This window comes from Helianthus annuus, chromosome 17 (genome assembly GCF_002127325.2).
Source record: "Helianthus annuus cultivar XRQ/B chromosome 17, HanXRQr2.0-SUNRISE, whole genome shotgun sequence".
NCBI lineage: Eukaryota > Viridiplantae > Streptophyta > Magnoliopsida > Asterales > Asteraceae > Helianthus > Helianthus annuus.
Genome location: NC_035449.2, coordinates 40,887,512 through 40,906,325, shown reverse-complemented (window position 1 = coordinate 40,906,325; position 18,814 = coordinate 40,887,512). Strand labels below are relative to the sequence as shown.

General features: G+C 39.6%; 2 protein-coding genes across 2 annotated transcripts; both read left to right on the top strand.

The window, feature by feature from the left end:
- The first annotated feature begins 366 nt into the window (after positions 1-366).
- On the top strand, positions 367-2,051 carry LOC118489257. Its single transcript, XM_035986995.1, has 2 exons — positions 367-1,305; positions 1,996-2,051. Exons 1-2 carry the CDS (start codon positions 726-728, stop codon positions 2,004-2,006), a joined length of 591 nt encoding a protein of 196 aa, XP_035842888.1. The 5' UTR covers positions 367-725; the 3' UTR covers positions 2,007-2,051.
- Positions 2,052-6,729: 4,678 nt separating this feature from the next.
- Positions 6,730-8,414, top strand: LOC118489256. Its single transcript, XM_035986994.1, has 2 exons — positions 6,730-7,668; positions 8,359-8,414. Exons 1-2 carry the CDS (start codon positions 7,089-7,091, stop codon positions 8,367-8,369), a joined length of 591 nt encoding a protein of 196 aa, XP_035842887.1. The 5' UTR covers positions 6,730-7,088; the 3' UTR covers positions 8,370-8,414.
- The last annotated feature ends 10,400 nt before the right edge of the window (positions 8,415-18,814 follow it).

The window sequence follows — 18,814 nt, the reverse complement described above, 5'->3', positions numbered from 1 at the left end:
TTGAGGGTTCATGATGGAAAACTCTAACCCAAGACCTGACCACTTTTCACTAGCCTCTACACCTATGAGTTCTACATATGCATTCTTTTTACATGTCATGTATGCATGTTAGAGTCAAACACACAATTATTTAATTATAACACCATTCCTTCTAGATGTAAAATGTACGTTTCCAATGAATTGAGGGGTTCCATCCACTTAGGATTGACAACACCAATAACAAAAATACATACATAAATAAATACATACATGAGTGTGCATGCATGATAACAAGCAAAAAGCTATGTAGAAACCTACAGGTAGTACATGAACCTTATTTTAATAATGAGAACCGTGTAATTATCACCTCAACTTTCAACAAACTAAGTGTCTTCTTTTCTTCTTCATTCTTTTCTTTCCTATATCCAGTGAGAGAAACCTGATCACAAACCCACAAACATGTATTTTTAGAAATAAAACCCATGTGAAAACAATACTTCTCCCATTTGGAACCTAAAAACTCTCGGCCACACTCTCTGTTTCTCTCAATTGAATTCACCTCCGACAACCCCAACACCCCCCTAAGCTCCTGTCGATCTCGTCACAACAGGTCACCGGAGTGACCTCCGGCCACGATTCAGACCGGCGATCGGACGCCGGCTTCTCCGTCAAACAACTACACACCCCACCTTCAGTTCCCCTCGTTAAACATCCATTACACCCACCCCCACCTGTTGCATCGCCAAATGAAGGGCCAGCCACCGCCTTGGCGACGGCACACGGCGGCGGACGTCGAGAGAAAGAGAGAGATAAGCAGTGAGAGAGAGGAACTCGAAGAGAGAGGAAGAGATCGACAGACGGAATGGCGTCGGAAAATGGCAGCGGCACCGCCGCAGGTGGCGGCGGCAGCGGCGGCCACCTTTTCTTTTCCGGTGAGCGGCAGACCACGGTCAGAACGCGATTGCGGTATGTCGTTTTCAGTCTGCGTGGTTAGAACCATTTTGTTGGATTTGAACTTGATTTTTTTTGGGTTTATTTTGAAATCGGATTTGTTTTATTTATTTTTCACGACATCAGATTGGGATTCAGCGTCGGTACAAGTTCGGTGCGGCTCGGGTTCGGTTCGGGTAAATGGTTCAGTCAACTGGTTTCGGTTCGGGTTAGTGCGAGTCAACACAGCCAACGGGTCGGTTGCGGGTTTTCGGCTCGGTTTCGGGTCTTGGTCAAAGGCAGTCAACGAGTCAATGGTTCGGTCAATTCAGTCAACGCAAGTCAACTCTGGTCAACCAGTCAACTGTCGGGTCAACTGGTCAAACGCAAGACGCGGTAAAGTTTAAACGACGCGAAATTCTTTTTATCTATTTCGTTATTATGAAAAATTTTAGTTATACGCGACCGAGCTCGACTGGATATTAGTTATGTTTTGATATATTTTGACGAAACTATATATGATTGAGTACATTGCATTGAATTATTGATTGAATTTTGAAAGTAAATCGACACTTCAGTTGTCGGGATGGTCCAAAAACAGAGGAACCTCTGCCCGATTTTCCGTAAAAATCCGAAATACCAAACATATTTATATTGTATAAGCGATACCTATGAAAGTATTTTCGTGAAATAAATATAAAGTATATCTATACTTCTGGCGACGTTTTACGACTTACGAAATGGATGCATAACATCTCGACAAAACACGAGCTGCTAGTTTATAAAAACTACGAAGAGTCGTCTTTCTATTTCTAATACGCCTTTCTATTCATGACAACTAACACGACTTAGTATATTTATATTTAAATATATAAATATATATATCCTAAATCACTCGGAAACTAAGTCGTTTCCGAGACTTAGCGTCATCCCGATTATGAATGGGATCAAATAACCATAGTTTGGTTATTTCAAACCAAGATAATAACACCTTTATAGAATCGTTTAGTTAACGATTCGGTAGAGCTCGGACACGTAGTTTAACTAAGTTGTTTTATTATAAACTTATAATTATTCTTTGATTAGGAATACTATAGATGCACGCTAGCTAATGCACGTTCTTGGAACGACACTTCAGAATCACGCTAGGCTAGCATTGCACAGGAATGTCAAGGTGAGTTCATAACCCCCACTTTTTACTGTTTTACATTTTTATAAATGTTTTCGGGGGTGGAAAGACATGCAAGTTTTTGCAAAAGAAAACACTATTTCGATGAACGAAAACACATCTTTATAAACCATGTTGCAAGTGAATTTCAACGAACTCGAAATGTTTACGAAAGGTTTATACTAAACGTACCGGTTTTACAAAACAAACGCGTATTTTCGCAAACGTGCATGATTTTCATGACTAGTGACGAGAATGTCCTAGTTACAACAACGGGACTGGGTTGGCCTACGTACGAAAAACGAGACAACTCAGTGAAATCATGTCCCCCTTTTCTTTCAACGTTTTGGTTTACAACTTTCGGGGGGGAAATACATGTCAAACTTAGGTATGATTAAGTTATGGAATGAACTCTTAGATCATGTGAGCATAGGCTGTAACTGAGGTGCCATTAATCCTTTTGAGGACCAAGGAACAAAGGTTAGATCTAATGGGTACGGGCGAGCCCCACTCACGGTCCATGGGTGACCACTTAGAGTGCTGTTGTGTCCCAGTCGAGGTGATTCGACACTAAAAATTGCCTACGCGGGTTGAGTACCTCCTATGTCGTCGCATATATTAATGTCCTCGCGAAACATTAATGATCAACATGTTCATAGACGCTTTCATACCAACTTACAACACTATAACTTTCAAATGTTTTTTTTATATTCATTTGACGCAAACTCATAATACTTGTATTTACAAACTTTGATAATGTTTTCAACTTATGTACAAGTAAGAGGACGAGTTGGTCCTGCTTACAAAGACTCTCGTGGGCTAGACTCACAACTTTCATATATCATGCCGAGAAAATGATTTTACTATGCTTTCTCAACAACTTTAAAACCGGTTATCAAAAAGATTTATTTTAAATCTTTTCAAAACAAACTATGAACTCGCTCAACTTTATGTTGACTTTTTCGCATGTTCTTTCTCAGGTTACATTTTCAAAACTATGGAACGGTTGGAGTAGGAGAACCCATGGGAATTCGAGTACTTAGCGGCGTTCTTTTTCGAGAAGTCTTAGCTTATTTGCTTCCGCTGTGCAATGAAGATACCGGTCCAGTCACGCCAAGCTCTGATTTTTCGGGGTGTGACAGATTGGTATCAGAGCTATAGGTTTCAGCGAATTAGGTTTCTTTAGAGATACCTAGGCTTTAACCTCACTTTCGTATGGGGACTTAGATATCAAGAATTGAGCACATACAGAACGCCTAAGACTCGAATATAGGTTCTAACCGTTACCAAGAACAATGAGTCAACAGTTTTGGTTTTAAAACATACACAAGTGTTGTGTTGGATACACGTTACACGAAATGATTACACATAGAAAGTAAAACCTTGAATGTTTTGATAACACGCATATAGGACCTTTGGAAAACTCTTGATAAGAAACTTACGTCGAAATTCATTAAACGTCCTCACGTAGGAACTACGGTTATTAACTCACGCAAACGCTATAATCTGTATTGTCTATGCTATTTTAATTTCATGAGCAAGCAATTGACGCATAACGAAACACTAGTGCACGAGTATACATGAAACTCAAATTATACGTCAATGGATGTCGGAGCACATCACATTCTACGCAGAACGGAACGCTAGTGCACAAGTATACATGAAACTTAAACTACACGTCAGCGGACGTCAAAGTATATCACACACGACTTTCGAGATAAGGCCTTGGGAAAACATGATTGGGCACGATAGCAACGATGCTAATCCCGGCATCGGGAGAACTACCAACTGCAATGCAGCACTTTGCCACGTGATCATGCAAACGACACGAATCTTGCTGAGGTACGTTAGAACAAGATTTCACAACGGTCGGTACTTAGTCTAAAAGAGACTCACAGTTGTTGGCGCTGCAAAAGAAGTCACACGTCTTCGCATTCCCCCTATTTCATTTGTGGTGATTACGCTATGTTCGACATTCCATGGTAATGTCAACTAACAAATGGATATCACGCGAAATTCCAGGTAAAGTCCTTAAATTTCCTTTATCGAAATTCTAACTTTTGCATATAACGAGTAGCTTTTTGCATTTCTACTCCCCTTAATGGCCATTGCATCACGAAGATTTTATTTCATGATAAGGAACACTTAATTGCTTCATTCTTGACAAATTAATATGTTACACATGCGTTGTTCGTTACGCATGTGGCTTCGCTCGAAATTGTTGCTTTATCAACGTTCAATATTGTTTCGCTATGTCGAATTTTACATTGTGATTTGGATGACCGTATTATTGCAAAACGTTGACCCTTTGATATCGGGTCAACGAGCTCGTTGAAAATCATTTCCTTTCAAGCTACATACATGGTTTTTCGTTGTAACCATGTCGAAATTTTCTTGTTGATACATGCATCCATTGTTGGATTGTGCTTAAACCAAGTTCAATTGTTTGAACTTGCTCGTAATATATATTCGATTCAAGATTCCATATGATGGATTGAGGCCTTCATATTCGAAATAATCCCAACAAGCACTTCATATGCTTTGAACCATAACAGGCTTGTTTGATCTTCGACTTCATTGAATCATTTCTTTGTTCACGAACACCTTGTGGTGGCGTTCTCACGAATTTGAAGCTTGCTATAATATCGTTTGCACACATCATTTACGGATTTAATAATTTACTTATGTATTTATTTACTTGAATTAAATCCGCTTCGTTGATTTATTGTGTTAAAGCAATCTTAATACAATCGTGTGTTAAGATAATGGTACACAAATTCATGTCATATTTCGGTGTACCTCTTAACGGTTCTTTCAGCATCGATCGAGCATTTTGTGATATTTATTGCTCTTTCATTCTCAATCGAAAAACATTATTTATTTCTTTCATTTTCAATCGAAAATTCCATGATGTTTGTTTGGAACAAACATTCACATTTACTTCGTTGAGCCTTTCTTCTGATTTCAGACACAGTGATACTTGTTCGATCACCGCTATTATTGAATTATTTCAATCACTACAACACCTTGTGGTATCGGTATAAACTTGTAGCTTGCGCTAATCATGATCGATCGTTTCATGCAAAACTACGTACGCTCTTTGCTTGGCTAATCATTTAAATAGTCTCAACTATGTATTAAGACGATGATACACCAGGTTCGGTTGTATTTCATTTCGGTGTATCCTTGCAACACGTTAATTTTATTCATTTAATGGTTCAAGAGTTGATAAATCATTTTTATAATTCTACTTATATGAACTTCTTAAATTCGAGTTTTAATCATACAACAGCCAACGCAAGTTTCTGTTGGTAGTGAATTCTATTGTTTCAAAAAAATTGATTTGCATATTGTGAACGTTCATTTGGAATTCTATTGGTCGAAATTCCTCTTTTGTTGAACCCCATAAACTTGATCGCAATTGGTGATAGTATCTATACGCTTCGTTCATTTGATATCGATTTCTGAAAACAAACTCAGTTGAACCGTTGGGTTCTTATTGGTGCAAAATGTCCTTCCATTCATGTAATTGAAACGAGTCTTGATTCAAATAAGTTGTCATTTACTTTGGCATTATTCGGACTTACCTAGGAACGACACAACTCCGAGGAGATAACATAGTCTAAATTTCGAGGACGAAATTTCTGCAACAGGGGGAGAATGTGACAACCGGTCATTAACGCCTTCTATGAACTCATTTAATCTTTGTGTTTTAACACACGTCCACGCTTTATAAAGATTGGCAGTTTACGAACGCGCATGTATATAAATTTAAATAGATGCATACATGATCCATACAATATATATTTTCCAGTTTTTGTTGGTTTATTTTATAAACCCAAAAAAAAAAAAAAAAAGAAATCACTAGTAACCTCTCTCGTTTCATGTATAATTTTTATCCGGAAAGCTCGATTTTTAAATACGAAACGAAACTGACTCGGTACCAAATAAACATGTACTTATACGATACGCACGTACATATACACGAGCACTTTATTGTTTCATTTTGCTAAACAAGTTCCTGTATCTAGATTGTTTTTAGTTTGAATTACAAATAAATAAATATATATATATGTATATATATATTTATAATATATATTAAACATAATCATCACCACCCCATTCCTTTTCCCTTTCTTATTACTGTCGAAACCAAATCCCCATCACATTGAACCTTTTGTTTCTTACATAGTACAAAATCTTATAATTTATACTAAAGATAATACCCTAGTGCTTTTGTGTCTAGTAATTTAGAAAGACAACACTTTTTATGTCAAATCCCATTCTTGAGGGTTCATGATGGAAAACTCTAACCCAAGACCTGACCACTTTTCACTAGCCTCTACACCTATGAGTTCTACATATGCATTCTTTTTACATGTCATGTATGCATGTTAGAGTCAAACACACAATTATTTAATTATAACACCATTCCTTCTAGATGTAAAATGTACGTTTCCAATGAATTGAGGGGTTCCATCCACTTAGGATTGACAACACCAATAACAAAAATACATACATAAATAAATACATACATGAGTGTGCATGCATGATAACAAGCAAAAAGCTATGTAGAAACCTACAGGTAGTACATGAACCTTATTTTAATAATGAGAACCGTGTAATTATCACCTCAACTTTCAACAAACTAAGTGTCTTCTTTTCTTCTTCATTCTTTTCTTTCCTATATCCAGTGAGAGAAACCTGATCACAAACCCACAAACATGTATTTTTAGAAATAAAACCCATGTGAAAACAATACTTCTCCCATTTGGAACCTAAAAACTCTCGGCCACACTCTCTGTTTCTCTCAATTGAATTCACCTCCGACAACCCCAACACCCCCCTAAGCTCCTGTCGATCTCGTCACAACAGGTCACCGGAGTGACCTCCGGCCACGATTCAGACCGGCGATCGGACGCCGGCTTCTCCGTCAAACAACTACACACCCCACCTTCAGTTCCCCTCGTTAAACATCCATTACACCCACCCCCACCTGTTGCATCGCCAAATGAAGGGCCAGCCACCGCCTTGGCGACGGCACACGGCGGCGGACGTCGAGAGAAAGAGAGAGATAAGCAGTGAGAGAGAGGAACTCGAAGAGAGAGGAAGAGATCGACAGACGGAATGGCGTCGGAAAATGGCAGCGGCACCGCCGCAGGTGGCGGCGGCAGCGGCGGCCACCTTTTCTTTTCCGGTGAGCGGCAGACCACGGTCAGAACGCGATTGCGGTATGTCGTTTTCAGTCTGCGTGGTTAGAACCATTTTGTTGGATTTGAACTTGATTTTTTTTGGGTTTATTTTGAAATCGGATTTGTTTTATTTATTTTTCACGACATCAGATTGGGATTCAGCGTCGGTACAAGTTCGGTGCGGCTCGGGTTCGGTTCGGGTAAATGGTTCAGTCAACTGGTTTCGGTTCGGGTTAGTGCGAGTCAACACAGCCAACGGGTCGGTTGCGGGTTTTCGGCTCGGTTTCGGGTCTTGGTCAAAGGCAGTCAACGAGTCAATGGTTCGGTCAATTCAGTCAACGCAAGTCAACTCTGGTCAACCAGTCAACTGTCGGGTCAACTGGTCAAACGCAAGACGCGGTAAAGTTTAAACGACGCGAAATTCTTTTTATCTATTTCGTTATTATGAAAAATTTTAGTTATACGCGACCGAGCTCGACTGGATATTAGTTATGTTTTGATATATTTTGACGAAACTATATATGATTGAGTACATTGCATTGAATTATTGATTGAATTTTGAAAGTAAATCGACACTTCAGTTGTCGGGATGGTCCAAAAACAGAGGAACCTCTGCCCGATTTTCCGTAAAAATCCGAAATACCAAACATATTTATATTGTATAAGCGATACCTATGAAAGTATTTTCGTGAAATAAATATAAAGTATATCTATACTTCTGGCGACGTTTTACGACTTACGAAATGGATGCATAACATCTCGACAAAACACGAGCTGCTAGTTTATAAAAACTACGAAGAGTCGTCTTTCTATTTCTAATACGCCTTTCTATTCATGACAACTAACACGACTTAGTATATTTATATTTAAATATATAAATATATATATCCTAAATCACTCGGAAACTAAGTCGTTTCCGAGACTTAGCGTCATCCCGATTATGAATGGGATCAAATAACCATAGTTTGGTTATTTCAAACCAAGATAATAACACCTTTATAGAATCGTTTAGTTAACGATTCGGTAGAGCTCGGACACGTAGTTTAACTAAGTTGTTTTATTATAAACTTATAATTATTCTTTGATTAGGAATACTATAGATGCACGCTAGCTAATGCACGTTCTTGGAACGACACTTCAGAATCACGCTAGGCTAGCATTGCACAGGAATGTCAAGGTGAGTTCATAACCCCCACTTTTTACTGTTTTACATTTTTATAAATGTTTTCGGGGGTGGAAAGACATGCAAGTTTTTGCAAAAGAAAACACTATTTCGATGAACGAAAACACATCTTTATAAACCATGTTGCAAGTGAATTTCAACGAACTCGAAATGTTTACGAAAGGTTTATACTAAACGTACCGGTTTTACAAAACAAACGCGTATTTTCGCAAACGTGCATGATTTTCATGACTAGTGACGAGAATGTCCTAGTTACAACAACGGGACTGGGTTGGCCTACGTACGAAAAACGAGACAACTCAGTGAAATCATGTCCCCCTTTTCTTTCAACGTTTTGGTTTACAACTTTCGGGGGGGAAATACATGTCAAACTTAGGTATGATTAAGTTATGGAATGAACTCTTAGATCATGTGAGCATAGGCTGTAACTGAGGTGCCATTAATCCTTTTGAGGACCAAGGAACAAAGGTTAGATCTAATGGGTACGGGCGAGCCCCACTCACGGTCCATGGGTGACCACTTAGAGTGCTGTTGTGTCCCAGTCGAGGTGATTCGACACTAAAAATTGCCTACGCGGGTTGAGTACCTCCTATGTCGTCGCATATATTAATGTCCTCGCGAAACATTAATGATCAACATGTTCATAGACGCTTTCATACCAACTTACAACACTATAACTTTCAAATGTTTTTTTTATATTCATTTGACGCAAACTCATAATACTTGTATTTACAAACTTTGATAATGTTTTCAACTTATGTACAAGTAAGAGGACGAGTTGGTCCTGCTTACAAAGACTCTCGTGGGCTAGACTCACAACTTTCATATATCATGCCGAGAAAATGATTTTACTATGCTTTCTCAACAACTTTAAAACCGGTTATCAAAAAGATTTATTTTAAATCTTTTCAAAACAAACTATGAACTCGCTCAACTTTATGTTGACTTTTTCGCATGTTCTTTCTCAGGTTACATTTTCAAAACTATGGAACGGTTGGAGTAGGAGAACCCATGGGAATTCGAGTACTTAGCGGCGTTCTTTTTCGAGAAGTCTTAGCTTATTTGCTTCCGCTGTGCAATGAAGATACCGGTCCAGTCACGCCAAGCTCTGATATTTCGGGGTGTGACAACATCCCGCCATCCCCAACTGCACACACCTGTCGTTCATCTGAGGTGGAAGCGGCTGGCAGGCCACCGTCATGGCGGCGACACACACCAGCGGGGAACGGGGAGAGAGGGACGTGAGAAGGAAGAAGAGCTGCAGAGGCGGTGACAGCAGCGCCACCGTGAGCGGCGGGTGTCTACGGCAGTCGTAGTGGTGGTTCGTGTTGCAGGTTTGGTTTGGTTCGACTTCTAGTCTCGGGTTCGAGTTTCGGTCAACGTCAGCCTCGTTCAAGTCTCGGTTCAGACTCGGGACTCGGTTCAGCTAGTGCGACTCTGGGTCAGTTTCAATTTAGTCGGTTTGTTGATTCGTTGCAGGCTCGGTACGACGGTGGACTGCGGAAGTTGTTCCTGTTGTTCGGTATACTTTCCTTCCAACAAATCTTTTATTTCGATTCTCCTTGCTATTGTTGATATAATGATCGGCTATAGGTTAAATCGAAATAAATGGTGGTGGTTTTCTTTCTTTGTTCGCTGGGTTCTTTTAAAGAAGAAGAAGACTTCAATCTTTTTACAAATATATAACATAATTAAACTGGCATCTATCATATTTCTAATATAAAATGATTAAAATCACAATAAAGAAATCTTATTGGTTAACTACATCATAATTTAACGAAATATGGGTTTTGTGGAATGAACGTTAATTTTGCAATGCTATTCATAAATCTAAGTTTGTATAAGTAAGCTGTTAGTTCGTATAATTTATATAGGGTAAACTTTATGGTATAACTCTATTTAAATAAATGGTATTTATAATCATACGTAGAATTATATTATTATATTGTTGCGATTATTGTTGCGTTTTGGAAAATACATCGACATGTTAGTTGTCGGGATCGTCCAAAAACAGAGGAAACTCTGCCCAATTTTCGTTAAAACAATAAACATATACTTTATAGTCAAACAACAAATGAAATCGTATCGGTTTCGAATAATTTTTATAACGATAGATATAAAGGTATACTTATTTTTGACAACACTTCTACAATACTCTTGATGGATTTAATTCAGAATTTTTACATAAACTATGTATAATAAATATATACTTTTATATCAACAATTATACTCTAAATTTCACTTCGAATCCTCCGTCATAATTTCCGCTTACTTTTACGCCATCGTTTGCCCATATAGGGTGACCTCGATGTTTCGTCCTCCTAATCTCGTACACTCGTCAACACTTGGATAATCGGAAGACTTAGCAACTTTGTGAGTACACTTGACCCATTTTCCTTTTAATACACTTTAGGTGCAACATGTTTACATTGTTAAAATGCACGAATCACAAACATGATTTTATTCATTCAATCCTTATACATGCTTTGTTATGCTTAGGTTCATGCTAGAATACATACTACTTGTTAACCCGCCTTAACAAATATAACGCTATAGGAGTAGCACACCACCCGAAGGGGTTTTGTTAAGTTATATTCTATACGGTCTCGATATGGATTTATCGAGGGATGCTAATACTTTACGGTCTTGATATTGCGGTATCAAGGGATGCTATTATACTAGTGGACACTTGGGTCTGACTTTTAGTTATGCATGATAGTTTGGCCTTGTATACTAAATGTTATGTTGGATTGAAAATACCTTTTTATACATATGCCACGAGTCTAAAACTAGTGTACTCGCCAATACCTTTGTATTGAACTACGCTTTTAAAACATGTTGCAGGTTTAGCGATGATGTTGATGATGCATGGAATCTAGTGGGATGCTTAGATACACACTTTAAATTTTGTATTTTATTTGTATTGTATTTCATTATTCATGTTGTATTTGTTTCAAATCCTTGTAATTGACTCTTTAGAAATGAAATGAAAATTTATCATTTAAATACTTGTCACAAATAGTGTTATGAAGTCTCTTGCAATCTATTTCGTCTCACTCCGATGTTTCCGCCATCGGTTGGGGTGTGACAGATTGGTATCAGAGCCATAACTATAGGGAATTAGGAAAAGTAGGAATGCTTTAACCTAGTCTATAGTTTTAGCTTTATTCTTATGTTTTGCTTGAAACTACTACATGATACTTTATTTGTTTCTTATTTATGCTCTTTTGAACATGTATGTCACTTGTTTGTAATATTTTACATGTTATTCTTGTGTATTAATACTTGTTTTATGTGTTAACACGTGTTTCATTGTTCGATTCTTTATGAGTTATTCTTGACATATTTCTCTATGTGTTAATATTTGTTTTATTGTCCAATTCTTATGTACTACTCTTGATATGCTTTCTTATGTGTTTATACTTGTTTGTGTATTCCCTTAACATACGTCCTTTCTAAGGCATTTTACTCGATTTTCTTAAACTTGGAAACACTCGTATTATACAAACGAGATGAGTTTACCAAAATAGGCGTGAAACCCACAAATTGGTAAACGACTCTCATCCCGCTTGATTATATTTTTGCACGAAATTCACCATTAAGTTAGGAGTGAAATCCACATCTTAATGGAAATTTCAAACTTAAATTCTAGTGGACCCTCATCAACGTGTCAAATTTAATTTGACCCGATGAGTACCAACCACACTTAAGGCAGGAAATCATCAAGTTAGAGGTGAAACCCGCATCTTGACGACTAGTCCCACGCATTGATTTTTACAAATCCTGCCAAGTCTCGAATTTTCGATTGAATTGGAATGTGTAGTAACCGAAAGGGTAAAAACCGTCAACCAACAGGTCGGCGAGAGTATTTTATCTATTAGGCCAAAGCGTGTTCCCAATTTCAAAAGACCTTTCGACCACTTTGGTCAGTCAATGTTCCGTTCAGGAACCATCCAAGTTTCTTTTTTTTATCAAACTTATGCTTTATTTTTTTCGATCTTTTATAATGAAACTCTCTTTGGTCAATTTTGAACCATTTTTGAGATTTCACTTTTGCGCATACATTATACTAATACTTTTCATACGATTGTACATTATTAGCATGCATAATTTCACGAAATTTTATTTGCACTTTTGTAACAACGAATGGAGACATATCATCGAGATAGGAGTGATTTCCTTACCTTGCCGATTAACTCCGCTTCTTTCCTCATCTTACAACGACCTCACCAACGGATTAGGGGTGATTCCCTTACCTAGGTGATCGTTACCAACGCTTTCTTTTAATAGACTATATTATGTAAGTACGATCATGTTTGTATCTAAATCATTCATCATTAGTCAAATCCCTAATTATTTCAAAATGCATTGTTTATATAAACGAACTTCCTGTCCTACAATTTATTTTCATATAGCTCACACGCATGAAATTTTTAACTTTTTCGTAGACGCTTGTTCCTCAATATTCAATATTTCACGAAATGCTACTCGTCAACTTAGTCGGCCAAACAAATCCATTGCCCATGAAATTTTGTATTCAACGTAACTATTGAAACAAGCTCATCACATATCATTAAACTAGAGATTTTCTATTTTAATTGGGAATCAGACCAACTTTTCGCACACACCTAGAAAATATTATAAATATTATTCAACGTGTACGAAAACTTCTCTCAAAGGTAATAAAACATTTTATTAAAAGACGCTTTTCAACAATCACTAAGTTCATATACCAAATTCCCTTTTTCTAAGGATCAACTTTTTTACAAGAATCGGTAAGTTTCAAAATTTTCTAATACAAGGTTACTTAAAACGATGCAAATTTATTAATCTCTAGAACTTTTCAAAACCTCACTCGATACGTCAGTTAAATTCAAAACACGTGGGCAAGGAAACATCATGGGAATCAATAATATACAACTATATCAATTCTCCAGAAACCATAGTAGCATTTCCACTCTTTTACAAAGTACCTTTTCGCATAACCAATAAACGTTTTATACTCTCTTTACATTCACAGTCTTGAGTTTATATTTCGTGACAACTCAATCTATTTTAACTTCATGTTTTGCGCAAACAACTATATAAGCATATCATTTTACACGTTTTAGTCAATATCTCCCAACAATCTCACGCGCGTCACTCGTCCCCTTTCTCTTTCATACTCAAAACTTTTAATCTTTTACGTGCATAAACTCGTGCATTTCGATTTATACTATAAACAAAATCATTATTTCCTACATCCATACTTATACATTTTATTCCTTACTTATGTTCACACTTACACATTTATGTTATACTTGTAACACCCCGTGTTTCAAAAGTCAAAGTCAAAGTCAAGACTGAAGTCAAAGGAAGAAAAGATTGCTAATTGCGATCTATCTCTCCTTGCCCAATTCCTGTTTTGACTTCTTTGACTTGTAATTAGTCTATTTTATTTTCGCTTTCGTTGTATTATGTGGAGTATCTATTAATAATCGCATGGTAATCGCTATTTATCGCATGTTTAATCGCTATCGCTATCGTAATCGCACTCGCAACTCGAATTTCGCATTTTGGATATTGTTATACGGGTGTGTGTGCTTTATGTGTTACTTGTGCATGTTTAATTTATGTTATGTGTGGTAATCAATCGAAATGCAATCAAACTCAATCGAAATCGAAACGGTATGATAATTGGTGGAGAAGAGATAGTGCAAGAGATGAGTAGTTGGGAGTAAAAGTAATTTGACTAGGAAACTCTCTCGCATCGCAATGCTCGCAATCGAAATCGAAACAAAACTCGTCGCACCACACACTCGAATCAAGCGACTGATCGATCGGGCTGCCTAACCGATCGACCAACGCTTTCCACTTTGGGTAACCCTATAAATACCCCTTGTCACTTTCAAACTTTCTACTTTTCTCAACTGACGTCCGACCAGCGCTCTCAACTTGCTTTTTCTCCGATTTCTCACAATTCCGGTAAGATCTCGTCCTAAATCTTGTACTTCCTTAATCTACACGCACTCCTACACCTTTCTATCTTTTGAATCTTAACTTTTAACCATGAAATCATCAAGATTCAAGGTGTTCTAGGATGAGGTCATGATGTGTTCTTGAAGAACTTCATGTTTTGGCCTCAATCCACCAAGGACAACTTAGATCTAACCGATTTCCACATAAATAAACATAGATCTTTCATAGATCTAAACATATTCACTACAAAAAGGATTGAAAGATGGTTTTCCAACTTTCTTTCAACTCTTTTACACTCAATGCACTCAAAACCGATAGAATCGGAGCTTGTGCCGACTTACTACTCATCCTTGTGGTTGTGTTGGTTCAAGATCTGGATCCTATCCAATAGACTACCGATTTCAGGTTAAACATGGAACACCGTCTCGAACCGTTAACTGACCGGATTTGGGTGATTCCTGTCCGGTCAGGGGTACCAAGTATTGATAAAGTTTCTGTTGCTTAATACGTTATCAAACTGTCTCGATAAAATGACAAACAATCAAAACAACCAAGTGTAAGACGAACAGGACGACCAGGACGGGGTGCCGTCCGATCGGACTGCTGTCCGAATGGACAGCCAATCCGAACGACTTGCACCTTGGGTCCCACACTTAGCCATTTTTGCCAACATTGGAGGTTTGAATGTTGAACGAGTTGTTGTCCGACCGGACTACCATCCGATCGGATTGTCATTCGAATCATGAGACATTTAAACTCCCACACTTTAACAAATTTTCAACATGTTCAATGCACAAAGGATGCCACCCGAATGAAGCACTGTCTGATCGAGAGACAACCTGCTGTGAACTTGTTCTCACTAAAAGTGTCCAACCAATCGAGTTGTCGTCCGATCGAACGACCGATCGACCGACCTGAAAGGTAGAGATACTTCTATGTTTTCAAAATACTACAACGAAAACTTCAAAAGTCAAGCCATCATACACAAACACATCTTTCCCATAGGAAGAAACAATCCACTCGAACGGCCATCCTACCGGACGACCGTCTTAGCCGCAGACAATCTATTTGGGTAGTCAATGTCTAATAGCCGCAGACAATCTATTTGTAAAATGTGTACGACAAGTCCTTGAGAATAGTCGAATCACTTTGGGTAGTCAATGTCTAATAGCCGCAGACAATCTATTTCTTGATTTTTATGTGTTTCGATTCTGAGCCCGCAACTGCTGACTCTGATGATTCGTCGATTTTATGTGATTATATGTATTTACCTATTTATGTGTTTAAATTTTGGAGAATTATTCGATTTTTGCTTTCACTTCGATCGACACGCACGGCTCGCACTGCACTTCTATCTCAAAACGCTGACAAATCACTAAATTATGGACGACTTCATACTATGTTAAACGCATATACTAATCGCTATGCTAAACGCGATCGCTATTCTCAAACACTCGCAAACTTTGAATGATAGGTTTCTGTATTCTGAATGCCTATGTGATTACATGCATATGTGCTTATGTGCTTCTGTGCCCTACGTGCTTTTGTGTTTATGTGCTTATGTGTCTCTATGTGAATCTGTGACTTCGTGTTTATGTGCTTACATGATTATGCGTGTTCCTGAGCTTTAGTAAGTATTAGACATGTGAGGTGAGATTCGATTTATGACGTGTCTGAGACCTATGACGATGTCTGTTGTAGACAATGTCGACCGGACCATCATCCGGACCTCGTCACCCATGACTCACTCACCAAGAACAGAGGGACAAACGCCTTGCTACCATCCTCGCTAAACAAATGGCCAAGGTTGTGCCTCAGATCGTGAGTGAAATTTACGAGAACGTTAGCAAATCGTCTGAGGAGTCCAGAACCGAAGCTCCTAAAGTTGCTACCAAGACTACTTTCAGCTTCAAGCAGTTCAAGGCTTGCGGTCCGAAGGAATTCACTGGAAAAGATGGCACGACGGCTATGTTCCAATGGTTCGATTCCATCGAAGTCACCCTGCGCCAGAGTGGATGTCCGGAAAACCTCCACACTCTAAACACTACCGGCGTCTTCCCGTCCCGCGCATTAGACTGGTGGACGGCCGAGAGAAACAAACGCGAAAATGATGCAGCCTATGAGCTGACGTGGGAAGAGTTGAAGGCCATCATGATGGACGAATTCTGCCCTCCCCATGAACGCCAAAGGCTAGAGGATGAATTCTGGAACATTAAGCAGAAGGAAGGTGACAACGCTGCCCTGACTGCTTGCTTTAAGCAGCTCAGCATCATCTGTCCCGATCAAGTGAAGACGCCCGACATGGCAATCAAGAAGTACATCCGAGCTCTACCCGACTGTGTTGCGGATTTTGTGCATGCCGCAAAGACAGCAACGATCGAAGAAACTTACTTGCTTGCCGCAGAAATCAACGACAAGCGGGTAAAAGCTGGTTTTTTGGGATAAAACTTCGAAGAACTTGCACCAAGTCACCGCCGCACCAACCGTTGAAACCGCCGCCGCTCAATCGTCAAAGTCCTCACACCGCAAGAAGAAGAACAACAACAGCAGCTCCAGCAACAAGAACTGTGCTGCTACCACCACTGCTGCACCACTTCAAGTCATACCGGCTCAGCAGCAGTCTCACCACCGCCCAGCACCAGTTACCTATGCACCGCCAGCAAAGCGCGCATAACGGCTCCCACCCTACCTGCCCAACATGCACTGATCATCACCAGGTGGGTCTCGCCTGCCGTTTCTGCGCTCACTGCAATATGTACGACCACTTCACTGCTAACTGTCGTACTGGTCCCCGTCAAGCGCCAACTCAAGCCACTGCTCATCAAGCTCTGCTCCCAGCCCCACAAGGCCAACAAGCGGCTCAGGCACCCGCGGTCAATGCCCGAGTTTACTTTGCATATGGTGATCCCAACAACTTTGCGAACATGTGCCCGAACAGGGTTGTGAAACAAGAGCCCCAGCAGCAGCAGCCTCACCAGCAGCAACAACAACAAGCCCCACGCCCCAGAACTTTCAACATCAATGTGCGCCAAGCCCAGGCTGACAACAACATGGTCAATGGTACATTCCTTGTGAATGGTATTTATGCTTCATGTTTGTTTGATATTGGAGCCGATAACTGCTTTATGTCGTTTGAATTCGAGAAGCTCCTTAGTCGTAAGCGCTCCCATCTCCCCTCGACGTTCGATGTGAAGAACTGTCGCCGTTAATTCTGTCCTTCGTGATTGTACTCTTGAGCTCAACAATCACATCTTCCCAATCGACCTTATTCCAATGCAACTCAGAAGTTTTGACGTCATAGTAGGCATGGATTTTCTTCGCGAAAACCATGCTGAAGTTGTGTGCTTCGATAAGATGATTCGATTCTCGCTCGCGAATGGTGATTTATTGTGTGTCCATGGTGAAACTGCTTCGAAAGGCCTCAAACTCATGTCATGTGTCCAAGCTAACAAGTATCTCCGCAAGGAATACAGAGCTTTCTTGGCTAACATTGTAGTAGCGGAGAAGGAAAAGAAAGGTAGGCCAGGAGTAAATGACGTACCAGTGGTTCGAGAATTCCCTAACATTTTTCCTGAGGATCTTCCCGGACTTCCGCCAAGTCGTGATATCGACTTTCGTATAGACCTCATTCCTAGAGCCAACCCTGTTGCCAAAGCTCCTTACCGACTCGCACCGTCCGAAATGCGTGAACTCTCGAATCAGCTCCAGGAATTACTTGAGAAAGGCTTCATTCGTCCGAGCACCTCTCCTTGGGGCGCGCTAGTCCTTTTCGTCAAAAAGAAGGATGGGTCGTTCAGGATGTGCATCGACTATCGGGAATTGAATAAGTTAACCATCAAGAACCGCTACCCCATGCCTCGCATTGATGATTTGTTTGATCAGTTACAAGGTGCTACGTGTTTCTCAAAGATCGATCTAGGCTCAGGCTATCACCAACTACGCATACAAGAGGAGGATATACCCAATACCGCGTTCCGCACCCGTTATGGCCATTATGAATTCGTTGTTATGCCTTTCGGTTTAACCAACGCACCCACGGTTTTCATGGATCTGATGAATCAAGTGTGTAAACCATATCTCGACCGTTTCGTCATCGTGTTCATCGACGATGTCTTGATCTATTTCAAGTCGAAGGCCGAACACGCGCAACATCTACGTTTGGTTCTAGAGCTACTCCAGGGAAATCAACTCTACGCCAAGTTCTCCAAGTGCGAATTTTGGCTGGAGGAGGTTCAGTTTCTGGGCCACGTCGTAAATAGTCAAGGTATTCACGTCGATCCGGCGAAGATTGAAGCAGTTAAGAGTTGGATTACACCTAAGAACCTGTCTGAAGTCCGTTCTTTTCTCGGACTAGCGGGCTATTATCGACGATTTATAAAAGGATTCTCGAAAATCGTTGTGCCG